General features: G+C 38.2%; 1 protein-coding gene across 2 annotated transcripts in view; it reads right to left on the bottom strand.

Annotated features, from left to right (window-relative positions):
• Positions 1-2,099, bottom strand: part of LOC139969483 (GTPase IMAP family member 8-like) — a 37,515-nt gene extending 35,416 nt beyond the window's left edge. For both annotated transcript variants that reach the window (XM_071974511.1, XM_071974510.1), the window contains exon 1: positions 1,939-2,099. Coding sequence is in view for 1 of the 2 variants with exons in the window: in XM_071974510.1 (XP_071830611.1) it covers positions 1,939-1,945 (7 nt within the window). In the remaining variant the exon portion in view is untranslated. The remainder of the gene's footprint in view (positions 1-1,938) is intronic.
• Positions 2,100-15,395: the final 13,296 nt, after the last annotated feature.

The raw sequence follows: 15,395 nt of genomic DNA, 5'->3' as shown, positions 1-15,395 counted from the left end.
GTCGAGAAGGATATCTCAGCCAAATCAACGGTAACGTCAGCACAACCTGTGGAAGTATTAGCCTGAATCCAGAACATTCTTCGATTGCGAATTAACAACATGTACACTCACGTTCCAAAATATTTGGGATGCAAATCGGTAGAATACGAATAGTTCTGATTTAGAATGTTGTTATTTTCTCAGACGTCTACCATAGTCGGTATCAGTGTTAGCGCAAGAATGTTAAGAATGGAGGGGATCCCCTCGTCAATTAATTTTGCTGGGATTTTCAAACTTGGGAGGGGGGGGCAGAACAATTTTCTTGAGGGGTGGGAATTTCATGATGTTAGTAGTTTAGTAGTTCGATGTACGTACCGGGATTTAAGGCTCATACAGTACAGACGGTGCAGTTCTGCGACATATTACATGCAATTACATCTTTGTTTAACTTGTTCGACTTATATTTGTATTACTATGACAGTTCTAGTGTTTACAAAGTTATTAAATTACATGAAAAAATATCTTTTATCAATATCAATAAGATGTGTATCTAATTATTTAATTTGCACTGTTATGCTTTAATAAATCTTTTAAAGCTATCGAAGAGAGGTTTTAATAAGAAATTTACGGCATTCCTGGAAAGTCCTTACTCCCCAGTTTGCTACTTAATTCTTAAAAGATATTACAAAGTCCCTTTTAGAGGCTAGTTGAATGGCTTACTCATTCCTGTTAGGCATACCGATCTTAGTTCTAAAAAAAACACGTATGATAAAAAATCCTTAAAATTTTTAATTTAGCAAATTATCACAATCCATTGTAAAGAATTATTCGGAAATTATTTTACGCATGATCTAAAATTAACACTCCCCAAAAAATTAGATCCCAAATGCCTGGTCAAATAGAAATTTCACTTATGGATGAGGGTTTAGACATCTTTACCAAATGAACTTCTGTGGGTACTTTGTGACTGGAGAAAAGTCCTCTTAGGTAGAAATTTAAATAGAAATAAATAGGTACACATTTAGCCATTACTTAAATAAGCTAGATCAGGTGGGAGTGATAAAATATCGGAGAGTTAGCTACGTGAACAGTAAACGTTATATTGATCTTTTAATATATATGTGTTTACTTGTGTTTTTTTTTCTTCTGGTGCGGAGGCCTTTGTTTGCAGAATTTTGGGCTGATTATTAACCGGCTAAGCTATTACCCAATTGCATTTACTTATATATTTATTTAAATTTACCAAATACTTTGTATCTGTAAATTTTTGTTTTGATTTCTTAGACAGTGAAAGTAAAATTTCTTGTTGTTTGAGTGGAACACACCCAATGGTTATGGAATTTATTCAGAGGATTTTTCAATGCTTCTATAAATCTGTTGGTTTCAAAACTTCACCTTTAAATAATGATCGATCTCTGGAATGCTTCTTTGAAGCTAATATGATGTCGTCGGCTTCTCGGTGAAGGTATTAATGTTTATGTTCAACATAATGTGTGTACGACATAATATAGGGTATAATTTGAGGCAATAAGACTTTTAGTTTTTCTGAATTACTTCTGTGATACATCTGAAGAATAGACGTTCGGGACTGTGTGTTAGACTATATATAGTCCAGTACTTATAATTTACGAAGCTCTATACTGATGATTTTTCTCATTCGGCATAACATATTCAGAGTTCGGATAATTTTAATACCACAACATTTAGAGGGAATTTCATCTTTCGAACTGTTATCTTAACAACAGTTATTTCAAATTTATTTAAGCTAATCTATTATACTTTAAATAGAGAAACGCAAATGATAAAATTTTACAGATGTCCGGTAAGAGAAAATAGAGAAGTTAATGGGTAATTATGTTTCAAACGTCCTATATATGAATGGGACCCCTGGATGCTCTTAATTTTAATGCAATCACACATAAAACGGATCCACAAGACGACAATATCAATGGTACTCACCAAACATAGCCTGCCAATGCAACTTGGGAGAATTTAACCTGGTTCAATGATGTTCACACCGAAATTGCAACCTGGAATAACAAGGAAATGGGAGAATTTTGCCAGTACAGAAAGAAGTCAGAACGATACCAAAGCAAATCGAAGAATAATGGACAACACTTGTCTGCTGCTCATTATTTTATACTGAATTTAGATCACAGTTCAAGGTGTTGACAATATTGACCTAGCCAATCAACGGTCACCTGAGAACAATTAAGATTGTATTAACCAATGATATACAGTTAGATCCTTACATCATTATACTATTCAACTGGGTAGTCCAATAGAAACTCAGCTAGCAAATAATCAACTATGACTCACGTAGATGATGTAGAGTAGTAACCATAGTTACAAGTAGCTGCATTTAACCAACGCCCTTTGTGTTCATTGAACACTATATGTGCAAGAATACTTGCAGACCAAGGAAAGGGCTATTAGCCAATCAAATCATGGGAAATTTGGAAACCACCATTGACTATTTTTAGTATGAACATTTATGTAATGTAAATGTTGTAGACTCTGTGTTGGCGGTTGATGTAATGATTTATTTGCTATCAGTTAAATTCAATCATCTGTACAAAAAGTGCTCAAACTTAACGGTCGTACAATCGTTCGAGACGACCAAAACTCACGTCGAACAACCCAAAACATTGCTTAGGTTGTCCGACAGACAACTAGCATTTGCCGTTAGTGTTCAACACTCCGAACAAACTCGGAAAATCCATTTTCATTAAAATCAAAATCTGCCCCCAAAAGTGATAGTGTCTTGTTGGTATCGCCACCGCCTCTACCTACCTGCCCCCCCCCCCCACCATTCATATATTAAGAACAACGTATAAAATAAATCACATTTTAGTGTTAAGTAATGAGGGGAAAATCCTACACTATAGCTGTATGTCCACTCCTTCTGATCGCTAACTTGCAGTTAGTATGTTTTGCTATTAGTAGGCAGAATGTCCCTATAGCCCTCCATGAAATTCACTTCTACATGAACGCACAATGCTCAGTTATAATGACTCCTGACAAACATTGGCGTGTGCGCAACGTAAGCCTGTAGTGACATGTCAATTGTAAGGGCTATTAGCCAATCAAATTTGGAAATCACCTTTGACTATTTTTAGCAAGAAATTCTCTTTAATGGAAATGTTGTTAACTCTATACTTGTGGTAGATTTTTATGATTGATTTGCTTTCAAACAAATTCAATCATCTGTACAAAGGACTGAAATTTTGGTTCCGTGGAGAAGAAGTTGTGGTTTTTAAATGAAAGAAAGATATTCATGCCAAAAATTGTTTGGTTTGTTTTTCATAGGCTTAGCTGTAAGTAAGTGTAATTTGGGTTTTTTCTTCAGAATCTTGAGAATATACTCTGACAATTGTAATCTTCGTGTTTGGCTCACGTTTTACTTATTAAGCAGGCCAAACAACACAGTGACCAGGCATTAATATATGTCGGAGAGAATTACAAGTGGCAACTTCCCATGAGGGTTAGACCGATTGACCTAGAGATCATGGGAACAGCATGAAAAGGCGGAACTCTCACACAAAAATATATATTTTAAGGCAAAATAGTAGGTATACTATGCACATGAATCGTTTATTAAAAAAAGCAATGGGGTCACTTATACTTTAAGAAAAATGTAAAATTATATAAATGATATAAATAAGTTACCTACAGATCTTCTCAGAGCTCTTACGTCCTATAAGAACATCACCAAGACATTCTTACCTAACCATGACAAACAGCTATTTCTGTCTATTTTACCCACAGTTCTATCAAGTGGTAGATACTTGGAGCCAGTACATGAATCACTAGAAAATAAGGATCACACAAAACAAATACCCCCATTTAAATATAAGACAGGACACACAGAGCCACCTGACCACGAACTGTTGTCATGTAGTAGTTAGCAATCAAAGTGACAATTTAGGGAACTCCCCAATCTAAATGTTATGTGTTATCAAATGAATACAAATAAAATAAGTAAGTGAAAGGGAATGATCAAATGAATAAAAACAAATATAGGAAAATGAAAGAAAATGATTAACCTAAACAACAGAACCGTAACCAAGTTTTCTTCTGGTTACACTTTCACTGGAAATGGCGCCTGACATTTCACCTTATAATAAGTCATCATAAGTGTGACTTTCGAAGAGATCTAAATAAATAATAAACAAAAACACGAATGTTCATATACGATATTAAATGAAATTTAACTATCCACACCTGTTTACACTGACGTCATTTCTGATTCCATTTCACCAAACAACGGAACACTTGGTGCAAATAAAACACACTTTATTATGTCATAAATCAATTTATAACACTCATAGTAAATGAAAACAATATATCAAAACGTTAAAAATAGCACTACATAGGAGTATATTCCACCATAACGTTCACTATTTCAATCAAGGAGAACGTGTTTCCCTCATTAAATTTCACAGAAAAAATAGACTCCTAAAGTTCACAACATGTACAATTGATATAACTGGATTACTCGACCACAAATAGTAGTGATTGGTATTATCTGTTTCAACACACAAAACATCATATTACCTTGTAATCATATGAATTAAATGACGTGAAATGTAAGTAATTTACTCAACGCCTCTTTGTGCCCAGTGTAGCATACTGTAACAGACAAGTACTTATATATCAAAACTTTTCATCTGCAATAATTAAACATTGGCTACCAAAGAGCAAATAGCCTTAGAAAACTCTATTGGGAGATTTCTACGTGAAAATAAAATATTAGCTTTCTCTTCCCAGGAAGGGTTAGTAACCTTGCATTGGTTTGCTTGTGAGCATGTGACACACCTTTGCGCAATCTTGCGGAATGTCTAGTTGGTTGTACTGGGTGTCGTACTCGTGATCTCAGCACAGGGCCTATTGATGTCGGCTCAGTCTTTGGGAATCGGGGTGCCGGTGTAGACGGTGTCCCTGTTGGTAGGGTTGCAGCTTCTGGCTCCACTGGGATTCTTCTCTCTTCCAAAATAATATCGTGCTCCGCCTCTTCCAATGTACATGCGGAGAAGTCACTTCTTGTTTCCTTAATATTCTGGGAACGACCTCGGCAGGAGGTATACAAACTCTTGAATTTCTAGTTGGTACATGCATTGTTAGACTGCAAACCAGGATAGCTGATCACCTGCGTTACGTTGGAATGCGAGAGGTCTCGATAATTAATTTTTAACGAGACACGAGCCTGGGTTCGTTTCTGGGAGGAACACAGACAAATTGACGAGTCTAGAGAATTTGAATGAGAACGTAAACTATATTGAACAATGGAGTTTGAACCAACAAAAACAAGTGGTGATTACAAATATATCGAAAATTACTCACAAACTTCACAAAACAGGATACACTTAAAAACACGCTGGTCTCTTCCAACGGCGATATCCCTCAGCGGCCACGACCTTGATGACGACGATTCTCGATCCGTTGTACCGCGATATTCACTGGTCCTCGACGAAGTTTCTCTCGATCCCAGAAACAGCAGTCACCTTCTTTCCGGCGATGCTCCAAAATAGAAGACGGACTTCCAGCCACAATCGAGTGAAGCACAAGTCGAACTTCTCGCCGACTAAATATTACCAGAGTCAGTCCAAGCTCAGCTTTATAGCCGCCAACTCCTGGCGTAACGAACTTCCTCAACGGAGACAGAAATTCTTCACCTTCTCCGAAATAAAGACTGGAAAACTGTGTTTTCACAGCAAAGTCCTCTTCAAACTTCTGAATGGAAGTGTAGAATCAATCTTGGTATCGATATCTCAATCCCTCAGAAACTACTGGCAGTTGAGCACTGACGATATATAGTAGAATGGTATAATATGTGTCGTCGCTTGTATTCGTTCAGAAACTGAGAAACTTTCCGATCTGGGCGGGTTTTTATACGATTCGCTATGTCAAGAATCATCTAGATCTTTCTCGATGCACCTGAGTAACAATTCGACCCAGTTTCTCCGTTCCCGGAAGTCCTTTGCATATCTCGCGAACATTCCAGAGAATCCACGAAGATACGTTTACAACGTACAACGGGATTTCACGTAAACCACGGGAACCGAGACCAGCGTGCCATCATAAGGAATATACCAGAACAATCGTGTATTGCTCATTACATAAATAACATTCTGACACGGTAACCCGACCTAATTTCTCAAATATTGATTTGTCACGTAGGCCATTTCAAATACTTTCTATATTATAACATTAGGTTCCTCACTAGCAGTGACTAGCGTTAGGCTACAATGGGCTCTCGTAACACCTATAATACTTTACTTAGTAACATCATGTCTTGAGACTGGTTTTTGCCGGGTTTCTAGTGGATCAAATCGTCCCCGTTTTCGCATAGTGGCGAATGTGTAATTTTGGCGAAATTGAGTTAAATATTGCTCTTACCTATTTCAAGATTGGAGAATCGATTTAGCCGGGTTAGAACTTCTAAACCTGTATAGTTCTAACGTTATTTTTGACTGGTTTTTTGACGAATGCTACCTATAGCCCACTCTCCTTTTCACATGGTGACAAATACTTTCGTGATTATAACCATTTAGTTACACAATTTGTCTAAGGTCTATGCGATTTTTCATAACGACGATTATTACACTCTGGAACAAGCCGAATATAACAACCATGTTATACTTATTAGAGAACCAACAAACTGCCACTTGAAAACACCCAGGATTATGGAAAGGTAATATGTTTAATACTTCCACCTCATCTTTTAAATGATTAATGCAGCATTTCATACACGATAGCATAACTCATGTAAACAGAATGACCAGTGGGTCAACAATAATATTCCTGAAAAGTAGCCTAGTGTTATGATTGCAGTACATTCGATGCTTGTACCTGTTGCGCGAGAAGCCATAGACAGTAGACTGGAATACCGCTATTTCTCTACTGAATCAGTGACGGTATAGTTACTTAGAGCTATGTGTAAATAAGGAAACAGGTGGTGTAAGTCAGGACAATGATGACCATGGGTGTAACTGGTATAAAAATAATGAATAAATCACTCAAACTTGAAATGTGACCGCGAAGACTGTAATACCTAGACCAAGGTTAATTAATTCAAGCCATTTTAAGTGTTAGTTTAACCATACCTTAGTATTAAAGGGAAGGAATCCTAAACCATCATAAAAAACTTATATAACGGAGGTCTTTGTGATAAACTTATCCCTTAAATATAAAAGACCAGTATCTTGCACGGCACGGGTGTTAATTGGTTTTCAAAAGTCGTGGCATCGAGCTAGTTGTTTGTCAGTGTGTGATGTCATATTTCACTTTGGGATGGCGGGGGCAATGTAATTTAATTCTCTTGGTTTTCTGTCTCCTTTTCAATTTAAATGTCGACAGTCCAATAAACAAATACCAGTATTATGACATATTAAAACATAAAATCACCAGCTCATTTCCACTAAAGACTTCCTCCAGTCTTCAGTTTCATATATGAGAAACGTGACGAATGAAACATCTCCCTAAAGAAATGCGGTTTCTCTTAGCTGTTGGCAGCTTTGCTCATCACAAGCATTACTCTCGCCTAATTTATAACCAGTGGCAGAGCGTCCATATAGTCAGGGGGGCGAATGCCCCCCCCCCCCTGACGGACTCAAACGGACTGTTGGCGCCCTTTTCAGCTTTTAACACTTTTTACTAATTCGCGATTATTGGCTTTTTTATTGCACTCTCATCTATCTATTGGCATTTGTCACATTTTGTTGGTGTAATTTTCTGACAAAATGCTCTAAAGGCGGTCTTTATTTTATCGGCAATTCCCATGTATGAAGCTATTTCCAAGAACTTTACGTGGTTTTCAATCTATTTTTAGACGATATGCCATGCGCAGTGGCTGAAATAGTAATAAACAACAAACTTTAAGTCGGCATGCATGCATACAGTGTACGTTATACGCCGCTCCATGATCAGTGTGTTGAAGTGCAGTAGGTTACAACATGGGCCTCCATGGTCACAATAAACAGGCACAACCAGCACTGTGTCAGGGCTAGGAAAACATGAGCACTCAAAAAGATAACACAGGGATTGTGATTAAGCGCATGTACTTTCAACACCCATATAAACTTCAGAGTTGTCACAAATGGCGATGACACCTATTTATTCTTCGATTATCTGCCAATTAGCAAGGACGAGGGGGGTTTAGACCAAATTACCAGAAAAAAAAATTCCAAACATGTGACGCTTTTTCAAAAAACATGTTCTGAATCTTTTTTCCTAGTTTTGACCCCAGATTATGAATAACAATCCATCATTTACATAGACACTGAATCCCTAACCCACTTTCTAAAACCTAACTTTCATTTCAAACGAATTTGTAAATTCCTGAAAAAACCTGAAACCCTTATTCGTCCTGGGAATAAAAATTAGGCAAGCCACCATCCTAGCCTATCTCTGTCCATATATGGATTTAAGAGTAAATGAGCTATAACAGATCGTTCTACTAGAGTACTATATACAGACATATACTGGATTATTACCATTGAATACAGAGCTTCAACAACTGGAATAACCTGTTTTGGTTTATTATTAGATTATAGATATTTATTAATGATCTATCAAGTTTACATTGCTGTTCCAGAATGGAAGTTGCAAGCCTCTCAAATGAAATACTATTATTCTACCACATATGATCTATGAAGTGCCTGCCTGGTACCATTTTATATCGCAAAATGCAAAGAAAGAAGATTGCAGTTTCTATAACACACATCGGCTTTTTTTAATTAAGATTACAGTATACTTTTAGAAAAAGTAAATGCTGCTGCAAGAACTGAGTTTACAAGAATGGGATAAGATTAACAGTATAATCAGAATCACCCTTTGTATAACATACTAAAAAGTCTCCTGCACAAATCGAGCAATCTAAGAAAAACCCACAAAATACAAAACACAAGTTTAAAGAAACTCTTTTCTTTGCCGTGCTGCTTGGTACATTCCATCCGAGCACTTAGAATGTTTGTTGTAGTCTGTTTGTTATATCGTTTTATGTATTAACTTTTGCATGTGTAGATGTATTTTATATGTTATCTTATCATCTAAACAATTTTCCCCATTATATTTCCCTAGTTTGTGTGCTTCATAAGAGTTCCAATTTAACATATAACTGGAACTATTTTTTTCATCAAAAGGGAATAAAATATAACACATGCATGCAGATCCCTTATCTATGTTATACATTGTAGAAATTGTAAGGGGTCTTTTTTAAATAAATAAGACCAATGTACCACCCTTTCAGCAGCCGGCTCTCCTTGCCCTTCCTACTTCAGCATCCCTCTATCAGACACCATCCATGTCACCCAAGTAAAACGTACTAAAACACTCATATCCGCCCATAACCCATACAAATTCCTTTTCTATTTTAAACATTGCAACAAAACGTGGGCGTTCTTTTTGAAATTAATAAGACCAATATACCACCCCTTTCAACAAACGGCTGTCCTTGCCCTCTATACCACCTTACCTCATCATATCCGATCCCATCCATGCCACTCAAAACAAAACATACTAAAACACGTATGTTGATACCTGCGTATAACCCATGCAAATTCCTGGTCTATTTTGTACATTATAGTAAACTGTGGACGTTCTTTGTGATATCAATAAGACCAATGTACCACCCCTTCGAATATTTTCTTCTGTCGTAAGGTTATTCCACCTACCCATATGACAATGAAAATTGACGATATACTCTATGGCTACTACACACAAAAGTGGCGAATACTAGTCTGTGGCAGGAACAAACTTCAACATTTAGTTCTAGGTTAGTGACGAATGTGTGAAGAATGTCTAAAATTAACACAAAAGTGACATAACATAACGACGAATATGTTTACACTAAAATGACTACTTTGTAAGAAATGTTTCGATGAGCAACGCATATGAGAACTCACAGTTCTATTTGTCATATTTAAAATATTGACAACTTTAAGTACAAAAGATCCTTTTAAGATACGCTGTACTATAGTCAAAATGTGAAAAGCTTAAGAGCGCGTTTTCTCAAAACTCACATTTTGAACATTCGTCACTACGCCAAAGCGGGAACGACTTGTTCGAGTCTCGCCGTGTACTTGGCTGTTTATTTAGCACGAGGCACGTTATCAGACACGCGCAAGTGGCATGGGCGTCCACATGGGTATCACATGCCACGCTAGTGAATACAGAAACGTGTCGGGCGCCCTCGATTCAGATAAATTGGGGATGTCCCAAGCTACGTCAGTTGCATTGGACTAGTTATCAGTCTAAATATCATATAGTAAACGAAATACTTGTTTGCTTTTGATCAATGACATCTTTCATCGCGTGTATTCGTACTTTGCTTAAATTAGTACAATGAAATTTGGAAATAAGTTCGCTTTAACTCGATCAATGCATTTTCATCTGAAATATTAATGACATAATTACATTAGTTGGTATGTTACGGACGTTCTTAGAGTATTGATGAACGACGACCTCTACCATAGCTGTTAAAGTATTGTTTTAACGAACATTTCATGTTTACAAATATCGTTGACAAAATAGGCAATCTGGTGACATTTAGGTTCTTGATACCCAAAAATTTACATGCTTTGTGTATGGAATAAACCTTACACTATTATATGATCTCAAAATTGTGTAAACTTATTCTTTTGTTCTTTACGAATGACAGCTGGGAAATATTCAGTGATTCAGGAACAGCTGAATGTCATCACAAAGCGTCTGTCAAAATTTACATGCTTTGTGTATGAAATAAACCTTACACTATTATATGATCTCAAAATTGTGTAAATTTATTCTTTCGTTCTTTACGAATGACAGCTGGGAAATATTCAGTGATTCAGGAACAGCTGAATGTCATCACAAAGCGTCTGTCAAAACCAGTGGCATGATAATGTATTGGTTCTGTTTTAAACAGGGGCGTATCCAGGGGGGCGCAACAGGCGCGCCCCCCCCCATTGGCCGTCACCAAAAAAAAAAGTTTAGCAAAAAAAGATAAAAAAATTGATGACGACCTTTAAGTGAGATGTCGGTGATCGCTCAACCCCCCCCCCCTCCCGTATGCTTTATTTTTTGTTTGCCAAAAAAGGGTTCTGGCGAAGTTAGGCGGCATAATAGTTTTAGAAACATAGATGGTAATTGTGTTTGTATTATCACTATAAACACTAAGTGCAAGCCAGCCATACTAAATTGTGCATTTTGTGTCCATATTTACTGGAAATGTTGCTTATTATTAAGGTCGAAAAATGGATCACATATGGCCATTGGCGACGATCCTGGTGGGGAAGGGGGATATATCCCCCATGAAAATGGGTGGAGGGGATGTAATACACCATTTCCCCCCCCCCCCCCACCAAATGCCAGGGAAAAGAATATTTTCATGCCTACATTTATGCATCATCGTTAATGTACGGCTCTTTTTTAGCTTCATTTCTCGCCTACCATAAACGCAGTGCGATCTTTTCAAATAAAGCGTCTTTATAAAGCAAGAATAGTTGACTGTAGGCTTCATTGGCCCTATAACAACAAAATGTATTATTGCGACCACGGTATTGATATAGTACATATATGCACCCTCATAGAATTCATATAGGCCCTATAGTAGGCCTACACACGTACATGTTCCCTCGAACAGCTGAGAATCTCATGTTACCAGGGTAATGCTTAATACACGTTTCACCTGGATGCCTTAGCAATCGGTACCTAGGAATGTAACTATGTGTAATCGTGTATTGCATGTGTATAGGCCTATAATAGCCTGCATGAGGCCATTTTCTTCATCGAATAATATAAAAGAGCTCTCGAACATTCTAACGTTGCGCCTGAAACAAGATTGACAGGGGCAATTTCCCCAAAATAACACCCGAAATTAAAAAAAAAGGTATTTTGGATCCTGATTATGAGATATTTCGGACATGACATCCCTATTTTAAAGTTGGGTATATGCCGCTTGGAAACCTCGGGAAGTGCCGTTTCCGGCCATCTAGAGGGTTTGTTAATCCCAAAATTTTCTTGTGCGCTTCGCGCCAACCAATGGTGGCGCTACGCTTAGATAGTCAACAAGGTCATATCCCCCCCCCCCCCCTCGGAAGTACGGATCGCCGCCCATGCATATGGCACCATTTTGCATTTCAGCCCTTCTTCGAAAGCAAAAATTGTCCACCCCTCCCCTTAGACCCATCCCCCAGGACGGCGATCATTCATGCCTGGCGCCCCCCCCCCCCCCTATTGGAAAATTCCTGGAAACGCCCCTGTTCAAGCACCGTAGATAAGATGCCCTTCCAAATCCTTATTCATTGTCTTATTCATTGTTTGATGATCCGTGAGAAAAAGAATGTCTTTCATATGTGCTGTTTACTTTAATCACCTTAAACACCTTTGTAACTATTTGGACATGATATTTCAAAACCACATTTAATAAGACGTAAGCTGCTTCGATACAGCGACGTAGCCAGGAATTTGAAAGGGGGGAGCACTTTTTGCGATTGATATGGATTTTCAAAATTGTAGGCACGACTATCTAAGCGGAGCGCCACCATTGGTTGGCGCGCAGCGTACAAGAAAATTTCTGGTTTTGATACCACCCAGATCACCGGAAATGGCACTTCTCGGGTTTGAAAATGGCCAACCAGATGTACACTTTTTGCCTGAGAACCAAGTATTTCCCGATAGTTTTTTTCCATCCATAACCTTTTTTAAGATTGTCACCAGTCACAAATCATGTTCGACCTCATCGCATGTCCTGTGAATCATTGCTTTTTATAGGTGATTCTACGTCGCGGCCCACAATATCCGTCAGGCCCACTTTTCAAGGTTCCAAGCCCATTATTTGTTCAGAATTTGAAAATTCACATTTCTCGTGAATAAACTCACTTGAAAACATATCCATAATGTTGCACAAAATTTCATCTATGGACAACCAATATAGAAAAACCTCCTTGAACCCCTAACAGACCGGTCAAAATTGCACGAGTAGAGGGAAGTGTGATAAAGAATGTTGGTCAGAAATTTTCGAAAATTCCGACACAGTTAATTTATTGGTGTAGAAATATTAAAGCCTCTTATAACGGCTATTATAAAACTTGGTTGAAGGAAATAGCAGATATTTCCTTCAACCGAACACTACACACATAGGCGTAGGAGGCGGGGGGGGGGGGGGGCTGCAGCCCCTAATTCTAATGTAAAAGAGAGTTTGACATAATTGGACCTCCATGCCTTTTTCTCCATATACATAAGACATCTCGTTGTTTACATTAGCATCCCGCGGTACACTGCGCAACTTTCACGGACCGTACGGTACACGATGGCATGCGATGTAGGGTAAATAACCGATGCTTGTTTATATGATATTGACCATAACATGTTGAACGCGCGCGGAGCGCGCAAAAAATTTTGGTTATTTTTTTCGGGCAAGTCGGACAGTTTTGAGGCTGTTCATCCTGGAACGCCATTTTCATGCTCACTGATATGATGTGATATCTGCTGCGGTTGCTTTACAAATTCGAACAGGCGCGTAGCGAGGAATTAGCAAAGGGAGGGGCGAAGCCTGTAGGCAAATTATCTAAGCGTAGCTCCACCATAAGTTGGCGTCAAGAGTTCAAGAAAACTTTGGCCGAACATGCCTCCCAGATCACTGGAAATGGCACTACCCAGGACCATTTGTTGGCGCGAAGCGTACAAGTAAATTTTGGCCGAAAATGCCTCCCAGATCGCTGGAAACGACACTTCCCAGGCCTTGTAAGTTGCATCTAAGCACTTACTATTTTGAAATTACTGGCGATATCATAAAAAAAATATGCTGAAGGGGGAGGGGGCGGTCGCCCCCTTCCCGAAATGCGTCAGGTTCCCCGACGACACGGTCGAGTTCGAGACCAGCCACAGTTGGTTTCATAGCACAATTCTACAATTGTTTAAGGCGTATATACACACACACACGTTATGATAGACCATATATAGTATATAGATCATGAGTGAGAGAGGAAATATGGAAACGTCAAAAATGGAGTTGTCGGTGTAAGGGGTAAGGTGAGGCAAACGCCCCTTCCGAAATCCTTGATCCGTCACGGACTACCCTGTGTATATAATAGGGACCAGCGCTGTAATGATGTCACTGCTCCTCTTTCTCTTCCCGGTGTCTTGGCGTTTTCCTTCTACTCCCTCTTTTTCTCCTTTTCTCTCTTTCTTCTTTTTCTTTTCCCTTCCTTCCTCTCCTCCTCCTCTTTTTTCCCCTCTTTTTTCCTTTTTTCTTTTTTTTTTCTCTCTTTTTCTTACCCGGGAGGCGCGCGCCCCCAACGCCCCCCCTGTATACGCGCCTGTTGTGCATACAGTTCGTGACATTCCATAGAGTGCGGTTAGGCAGGCAATATGTATTTTATTACGCAGTGGCCAACTGTAGGCTTGTAATTGGCTATAAGCTAAATTTAGCTAATTGCATGTGCCAAACTAAGTAAGTAGTTGAATCAGTAGGCATGAATGTTACTACGATTACAATCGAGTTAACGGAGCTGACGAGTATTCAAGATCAAAAGAGCACTGACAAAATACCATGCTAAAAAAACGCGAGTTTAAAAAAAAAAAAATCGACACTGAAAGGGGGGGAGCGGTCGCTCCCCCTGCTCCCCCCTGGCTACGTCCCTGCTTCGATATGCAATAGGTATCGACAGGATGGATCAAATTTGAAAGAAGAAGCATATTTAGAGTAAATGCATAGACCTGTCTTTGCAATTGCTAAAACTATATTGTTAAAAACCAAAAATGAGAAGTACAGTATCTTATGCTCCGTTTCAGTTCTGGGGAGTTCAAAACAACAAGAAGGCAGGAAACATAATAAAGACAAAAACTGAAAAGTTTGGTGAAACCTTGTTGAACCTTTATGTATCAAACATTAATTAAGCAATATTTTGCAGTTAATCACGAGAAACGAAATACAGCTTAAAGGACAAAACATCATTATAATAATACGAAATTTGTCTTAGGTTCATGTTGCTTTCTACTTTTAATATAACAGCTATAAAAGATCGGTTTTATGTTATGTACTGATTTTATTCACAACATTAGCTTTAAAGTGTGTATTAATATGAGTATTATATATGTTATAATATAACTGATGGGAACGATCTCAGACAAATCGTCACTGGCTAATAATGATTCTCTCAGTGAGAATGAAATTTAAGTTAATCATGTAACTTGTATAGATGTTGGACTGAAACCTTGTCTTCACTTAAAAGCAACTATCTTAAGATTGTTGGCAGGTGTGAAAGGTGTTGTGCTCTTTCTCAGCCAATGCTAAAATCAGAAAGAGTTACGCACGAATTTTAGCAGAATTAGAGTTGGTTGAACGTCATTATCAATATGGTAAAACCTTAAAATCTATCAACATTTTGAAAGTTTTCCTCATCTACTCAGTAAACTTGCTGTGAAGTGTTGTT

The sequence above is a fragment of the Apostichopus japonicus genome, chromosome 7 (genome assembly GCF_037975245.1).
Source record: "Apostichopus japonicus isolate 1M-3 chromosome 7, ASM3797524v1, whole genome shotgun sequence".
In the NCBI taxonomy this organism is placed as follows: Eukaryota; Metazoa; Echinodermata; class Holothuroidea; order Aspidochirotida; family Stichopodidae; genus Apostichopus; species Apostichopus japonicus.
Note: the sequence above shows the minus strand (reverse complement) of the source record. Positions and strands in the feature narration are given on the sequence as shown.